The sequence below is a fragment of the Poecilia reticulata genome, linkage group LG23 (assembly GCF_000633615.1).
Source record: "Poecilia reticulata strain Guanapo linkage group LG23, Guppy_female_1.0+MT, whole genome shotgun sequence".
Lineage (NCBI taxonomy): Eukaryota > Metazoa > Chordata > Actinopteri > Cyprinodontiformes > Poeciliidae > Poecilia > Poecilia reticulata.
In genome coordinates, this window is record NC_024353.1 from 3,417,032 (window position 1) to 3,425,116 (window position 8,085).

General features: G+C 38.8%; 1 protein-coding gene across 1 annotated transcript; it reads left to right on the plus strand.

Moving 5' to 3' along the window:
* Positions 1–3,481: 3,481 nt before the first annotated feature.
* Positions 3,482–7,264, plus strand: LOC103459217 (uncharacterized). The gene is made up of 3 exons (XM_008400597.2): positions 3,482–3,659; positions 5,045–5,649; positions 6,612–7,264. Exons 1-3 carry the CDS (start codon positions 3,634–3,636, stop codon positions 6,971–6,973), a joined length of 993 nt encoding a protein of 330 aa, XP_008398819.1. The 5' UTR covers positions 3,482–3,633; the 3' UTR covers positions 6,974–7,264.
* The last annotated feature ends 821 nt before the right edge of the window (positions 7,265–8,085 follow it).

Sequence of the window (8,085 nt, forward strand, 5' to 3'; positions counted from 1 at the left end):
CATTTGAGTTCCCTTGAAATTTGGGGCAACAAAAGGGCAGGTAGTAGTAATTCTTTGAAAATGTTTACATTTTGACAAAACTCTTCTAACATGGTTAATAACTTAAAATAACATTTATATGTCAGTTGTACAACATTTGTACAACAGTTGTACAGCTGCTGTTTGTGTAGATTTATTTAAAAAAAATAGAAACATATCAGTTACTGAAGTAAAAAATATGCTCATGCTCCAATCACAATTCTTGTGATTGGAGGTTTTTAAAAAAAAAAATTTTTTTAAATATAATTTGGCAACTCTTTAGAAATTATCATGAAAAATATAATCTACATTAGATAATTAAACTAATTAAACACTGTGGAGCTACTGCCAACAATATGCACTATTGTGCATATTGTTGGCAGTATTGAAAGACCCCAAAACCAGAATCCTCTTTCTGCATGGAGTTTGCCTGCAGTGCATCTCGTAATTGCCCTCAGATATGAGTCTGTGTTTCTATGTTGCACCGCAATGAGCTAGCAACCAGTCCAGGGCGTCTCACCGAATGAAGCTAGCACCAGTCACCTATCACACACATTCCTCATCAATGTGACAAACTGTTCTGTGCCTTACTTCGTGCCTTCTCAAGTCTTTCTGGCGTCTTTAAGACAGCAAGCGTCAGGCGCGCTGCCCTCTCTCCTTGAACATGCCGCTGGCTTCAGCTGACGGAAAGTCCAGGACAATGGGTGATTGTGAGGGTCAAAGGGAGTTCCTCCAAAAAAAAAAAAAAAAAAGTGGAGACGACAATGGGCACTCACCATAGTGTATGGGCTCTGCCATGTCTGCAGACATTTGTGCCAGTTTTTATATTAAAATAATCTTATCAAGATCTTACAATTGCCGAAAATAATTGTTCTCTATTCAGCTGGTACTTAACTTTATTGAAAGCATATTTTTGTGTCTATTTCTCCCACTATTTCGACTATCATAACCTAAATACCAGTGAACTGTTTCCCCCTCAATAAAAGCAAAACTTTTATGTGTAAAAACACAAAAATATTGTAAAAGAGATGGGATAACAACAACACTTCTCCCTCTGATGAACAGTGTCACACATTTGACTCCAAAAGCTACATATCAGTCATTGTGTTTTGAATGTCAACTCTACCCTACGGAAAGGAGGATAAATTGTTTTAGAGAGCAGGATTCGAGATGTAAAAAGTTGACGAAATACTGGGAACACTTGAGAATAAATTGTGAAAAATTTAGATGTAAATTCACCTACAGGTTCTTCTAACAAAAACCTCCAATCCATGAGAAAATTGATGAAGAACTTGACCTGTTACAGTTCTATCTGAATCATATTACATCATAATGCATTGCCATTTTTTATTTACAAAATGATATATGTTCAACATCTAACATGTCATATCCTAACAGATGATATGCAAAGGTGTGATACTAATGAAACAGCCTTGAAAAAAGCAAAAGTAAAATTCAGTTAGATATGTAAGTATGTATCTTGAAAGATGCAGAGACAATAAATTTGTCTGGCATGAATGCAAGCATAATTATTAATCGATTGTCTTCTTCGGTCCCCTGACTAATAACTAGAGTTCACTTGTGTGTTACCTAAATTCAGTAGAAATAAAGACTGTCCAATGAAGGCCTGAGAGATTAGGGGAAAAAAGCTGCATCATGAAGACCCAAAAACATGGCAGAAAAATCAGGGATATAGATGTGGACAAGTTTAAAGAGCCATAAACTCCCGTTTACAGGCACTGCATACAGTCTAATTGAGCTTGAACTATTTTACAAAGAGCATACCCATTATCCAAAATATCCTTTACTTTGTGTTGGTTCTTCACACATAGTCCTACCCAAACTTGTGACTGAAATGGGACAAAGTTGTAAAAATATGAATACTTTTGAAGTCCACATAATTCTCCAACTTACTGAAGGATCCAGATTTTTTTTTTCTGATTTATAATATTTTGTTGCACCCTTCAAGCACAAAGCACCACAAAGTGTGTTAATATTTCCAGTTGGATCTGGTTATATTTTCCAAACTGCCCTTTGTATTTCCTCATTGTAACCTCAAAATCATAATCGCTAAGCAGAAAGTTTAGATATCGCAATGCTTTGACAGCTCAGCTGTGGTGTGCTGTGTTGATTTCATTGTGCGGACGAATCGTCTGAAGGAAATGTGATGCTGGGTGAAAGTGTGATTGAGTGAGAAGAGCAAAGAGGGAAAGACTGAGAAAAAGCAGGAAGCTGCAGTGGAATTTCCACACCCTTATGTGGGTGGACCCCGCTTGCCTTAAAGGACGGAGTAGGCACATTTCCCCCTCTGTTTCCCTCTTTTTCTTCTATGCGTTCCCCTCCCTCCCTACTTTCTCTCTTTCCTTGGATAATAGAGGCCATGTTGAAACAATACAGAAAGGAAAGGCTGTGGGGTGCTGTGGCAGCAAATGGAGAGGTGGTCCTCACAGCCTTTCTTTAGAGGGTGAGGTTTGAGGGGGTTTGGAGGGGTATGTATAAAAAATTGGCAGGGATAAGGGTGAAGGGCTGTTTAAAATAATGATGTAAGATGGGAATCAGGGGCGTAAAGCAGAGGGAGGGGCTGCTGGTGTAAAGCGTGCTACAGAAACATGACCTGGGAAGGGCAAGAGTAATGTTTTTGTGGACCTTAAATATTTTTCTGGCTGAGCTTAAAAGTGGTCATGTTGCATCATAAAAACCCCCAACTTTTCCTTTTGCTCAAATAAAATCTAATTAGCTATAGTGTTTTGACATGCTCTCGTTTCATGTAGTCAAATACATTTGAATATACCACAAGGATATAATGAAGATTTCATCCGACGTTTTCATGTGGACGAGTAATTTCCGCTTAAACCTAATAACTGGTTGTAGCAACAAAATCCATCAATAACAACTTTTTTAGATCCCTGTGAATACATTTTATCCAACTTTTCTTTGCAAAGTGTTTTAATTCTACACTACGACGAGTTAAAGGTCTTCTATTTGACAGCCTCGCGATCAGATTTACATCCAGAACTTAAGAAGGCCACTACAAAGTTGGAACTTTTAATTTTTTGCTCTGAAAATAGTTTTCAAGTTTACATCTTTATGTTTTAAATCTGCAACATTTTATGTTTTAAAATATAAATTACATATATTCTCTGGTTGTCCTGTGGTGTTTTACAAAGACAAACAAGGTAACATGGCACCATCTTGTGGCGCTTATGAAGTACTGCAGGTATATGTTTAGTAGGCCAGGATAAACTGTCTCAGTATGACCTTGTAATGTTTCCTTATTTAGCTTACTGGGGATGTCAGTGTGAGTTTGTTGCATTTACACGTTGCCTGAAATTGTTCCTGCTGAAAGCTGCGTTTTCATGAATATTCATCATATTTATAATCAGTACCGTTTAGATTCGTGCCTTTGCGTTATGTTCACCTTGCAATGTAGGTTATGTTAATAAGTACCCCACTTGGGGGGGCGTGTGAGCGCGTGGAACTGTCACGGGCGCGCGGATATAAATCCACGGCTATCCGTTGCCAAGGCGAGTTGGCAGTACGTCGTATCTGAGCTAGGCGTGCAAAGTAATTTTCCAGACCACCAAGCGGACAAGGACGCGTTTTCCATCTCTCAGCATGGGGAACCTTGCGCTCTCCACCAGGTAAAACATGAAATGAATCGTTGCTTTGATATGATTCAGGAAAATAAGGACAGGTTGCTAATGTATCATTTTGAGACGCGGTGGGGATGTATTAACACGCGTCGAGTTCATCGCATCCAGCCACACACACATTTAGCTTCATTTGTAAAGGAGGAGAGCTTCACAAGCCGCCTCCTTTCGTTTGTTGGCGTTTGGTTATCAAGTCGTTTCAGGAATTCAAGGACCTACAATAGGCCGATATGAAAAGCACTCTTGGTCTATTTTTAGAAGACTATTGCAGTTAAAATCCCAAGAATTGGGAGAAATCTAAGGCTGACACGGAGCTGAATGCGTTTAGGCTACAGACGGAAACGAACAAAAAAAAACTGACTAGTTTGTATGCGTCGCAATGGCTGCACCAAACCTAGAGGTTCTGAATGCTGAAATGTTGAGATAGTTTGAAAATTTTACTTTGGTTAGGTTTGAACGTGGTAATTAAACTACGTGTTTTTCGGTTCAATGTAAATGAGAAGAAATTTAAAACATTTTCTAGACATACAAATGAAAAAAAAGGGTTGAATTTGGGAGGTTATGCTGATTTGCTGATTGTGGGGGAGCCAAATTCAACACTGTTTGGGCAAGGAGCCTTTTATTGCATCACTTAATTATTTAACAGCAGTCTGATTTCTTTTAGTCTTGCTTAACAACTGTAATACACATTAGGTAATCACATCTTATGAATTGTTCACATTGTTCTGCTTAAATAACCCTTCATGCCATTAGCATACTTGTGATTTGACTTCTCAAGTACTGGGTCATTTTATTTATAGTAGTAGTGGTAGAAATTAGTAGTAATAATACCAATTATAATATTATTTGAAATGGTGAAAACAAAAATAAACAAATATGTTAGTAAGATTATGCCAACTGCTATTTTGTTACAAGTTATTGTATTTTGGATCTGAAATCTTTTACAGAGTGAAGAAGTTTTAGACATCTTTCATGGTGAAACACCCCTGTGCAATGTTATTTTAAAGCTTGTTTTATGAATCTGTTTTAGAATAAAGCATAAATACATATGTTCCAAAATTGTTAGTTTTTTAAAATAATCTTTTAGCATATCTTTAAGAGAAGAGTTGTATTGTTTATTTTTTTCCTGTGTCAAAGGAAAAAACAGTGTTATAAGGTAACAGAATCTTAGATATTGTTCACATCAGTCAAAACTTACTAAATAGTTTGACATTTTAGCAATTCATGGCTCACTTCAAGTCTAAACTATTCTTTCATTTTGGAGTCTATCTCGAACATGCATAGCTCAAAGAAAAAACCAAAAGGCTTAAGATGTTGCGAGTTTATTCTCCCTCTGTAGACTATTATGAAATCTGACTCATCTCCTCCTTTTTCAGTCTTTTCAGGACTGATGCAACCACGTCTGAACCAGACAACTCAGGGAAGTTTGTAGCCAGGAGAATATGCACTGGCATCATTTATTACTACACTCCAATGACAGCGGCGGAGCACCAGACAGTCACCCTTGCCAAAGACTCTCAGGCCACATCAACTCTGCTCCCCGCCTCATCTCCAGTGTCTTTAGAAACGCCTCCCCACACAGCTGTTTCCTCCCAGACGCAGTCAGATGCTGCTTCCAATTCTCGCCCTCTTCTCCTATTCTTCTCCTGGCTCGGCGCCCAACCTGGGGCCGTAGCAAAGTACAGGGACCTCTACCTTGACCGTGACATGGATGTCCTCCTCATCCAGAGCAGCGTAATGCACTTCCTGTGGCCTCGATGGGGCCTCAGCTACGGGTTGGAGATTTTGAATATTTTAGAGGAGCCTCCTTTCACAGGAAGACTCATACTGGTGCATGCTTCTTCCATTGGTGGCTACACTTTCACGCAGCTGCTCACCCACATTGCTCAGGATCCAAAACGGCACACTCCTCTGGCGCATAGAGTGATAGGGCACATTTATGACAGTCTAGTGGTCGGCTCTCTGGATCACATGGCAACAGGTGAGTGAGAGTGATGCACTGCGACTGTGCTGGAGCTCAGATTACTTTTGTGTTGTGTGTCAGAACTCTCTATAATTAATTGACTGTTGACCTACTGCCCCATTTTGTCTGAAGCACAGGATTTCCAAGTTTTTTTTGTTTTTTTCCCCCCACCCTATTTTAGGACATTAATCTGTTTTAGTAATATAATATATAAATATTCCAATACTTCAACACATGAAGTATTATTCTCTTATTGTCGATTTATTTACTTGGGTAATGATGTTTAAGACTAATAATTAAAATAAAACTGCGTGGAATTTCCGTTTTAACTCTAATTGATGCCTTCTGTGACACTGTATGCAAATTATAAGCAGTGCCTTGCAAAAGTATATATACTTCTCGAACTTTTCACTACGCTCATAACTACAAACAACCACAAACTCAGATGTAATTTATCTCAATTTTATGTGATAGACTAACAGAACGTAGCCTATAACTGAAAAGTGTATTCCGTTTTATTAGCCTCTAGATCAACACTGACCAGGTTCCCCATCTCTACACCATGATGCTGCCATCACCAAATTTTAAAGGGGCGTTGGTCTGTTTAGTGGGATGTGCAGAGTCAGTTTTCCACCAAGTTTTCTCATGATGTTTTATAGACCTGCCCTGCTTTAAACTTCTCTGCCATTTCATTCCTGACCTGCCTGCTGTGTCTCTTGGTCTTCATGTTGTTTGTGGACAGCAAACAGTCTTGTTTGTGAAAATCACTCCTATTTGGTCTTTACACAACTTGTGATTGTAGTTTGACATTATCTAAAAATGTTCAACGCTATCAGAACTTTTGCAAGGCACTGATTATTGATCCTGTCGTTTTTGTGTATAGACAGGACAACTAGAAGTTTTGCACTGTCCAGTTAGTGCATGCCATTGCAGGAATAATGCAACACTACATTTATATTATTCATTTAATTGTTTTCCAGGGCTTGGGAAGACCTTGGTGCCACGTTTAGAGGGATTCGTCAAAACCACCGCCATGCTCTACTTCAGGCTCTTCAAGTCGTACACTGCAGACTTGTACGAGAACAGCATCCAGGTTTTCCACAACAGTCCGGTCACTTCTCCAGCCCTCTTCTTCTTTAGCGAAAACGATGCAATGTGCAGCACTACTGTCCTGGAAAAGCTGATGGACTTGTGGAGGCGGAGGGGAGTTTCTGTGGACGGCAGGAAGTGGAAGAAGTCAACACATGCCGCCCACCTGCGATGCCACCCAGAAGAGTACGTTTCCACACTGCAGCGGTTTTTGAACTCCCTGTCAGTTCCTTCCCATAAATCTAACATTTAAACTCTGTGGCAAATTGTAAGTTTCAAACATTTTCACTTATTTCCACAACATGCACTGCTAGCTCAAAGAGAATGCACTTTAACTATTTTCATATTATACCTCTGATTTTCTTTAAAAATGTAACTAAAGTATTTGCTTTGCCATCTTTACTTTTGTCATTGTAATCGAGGTAACATTTGAAGTATTTATGAACGTACTGTAACACTTGTTTGTCTTGCACAATAACTGTTTTGTTATTTGTTGATAAAAATACATACTGCACAAATTAAAAAAGAATTTGGAAACTATGAGCTTTACATGTGCAAATATTTATTTTTTTCATTATTTCAGACGGAGAATAGCCATGCGTCTTCACTTTCCTTTATGACTGTTTAGGTTACTATGGTGAACAGATTTCATTATTTTAAACCTGTCTGCATCACCAGTGAGTAATCTGAATTAGTACAAGAGGTAGAGGAGGGCTGGCTGGAGGCCATTGGTGCAACCAGTGACAGGATACTAAAGGGGTTTTGTTCCAGTTTACTGAAGTGAGTCCATGAAGGCGGAGCCTCTATCAACCAGTGATAAAATAGGTCAGAAACGCAGCGACCAGATGTACAGAATATCGGTCCATTAGGATGAGTGTAGAGATTATGGTCTTTTGTTCAATGTAAAATGCTTCACTGAGCACAGACTCATAAAATGCACTTCTTTTTTGAGTGAAGAGAAAAGCACACAAAGCACTTTTACACTGGGAAAAAGAAGTGTCTCAATTAATTGCATCTGAAGATTATACATTTTACTTTAGTTACTTTGGGGTTTTTTTACGCTCAGTTTGAAGCATTTTCATGTTTGCAAGTTTCCAAGACCCTCATATTCTTTAGACATCGTCACAATGTCCTGATGCCCCGCTCAGCAGTGGCGTGCTTCTTGTTTGAGCATTCCAGTCGTCGCTAATAGATTAAATTGAACTCAATAAAATATTTTTTTCTCTCTCTCATTCTAAACATAGTAGCCCAAATCTCTAGCAGGTAAGACTAGATTTACCTGTTGTCCTACTGTGAACTGAATCTGCAAGCTTTCCACTCAAAGAAGCGTGACAGGTTTATGTTTCTGCACTACATTAATAAGTG

What these genes read in the sequence shown, in the direction of transcription:
- LOC103459217 (XM_008400597.2), top strand. Translation starts at nt 3,634, where the DNA reads ATGGGGAACCTTGCGCTCTCCACCAG. An exon ending in AACCTTGCGCTCTCCACCAG is followed by an intron (nt 3,660 to 5,044) that starts GTAAAACATGAA and finishes CTCCTTTTTCAG; the next exon opens with TCTTTTCAGGACTGATGCAA. An exon ending in TCTGGATCACATGGCAACAG is followed by an intron (nt 5,650 to 6,611) that starts GTGAGTGAGAGT and finishes ATTGTTTTCCAG; the next exon opens with GGCTTGGGAAGACCTTGGTG.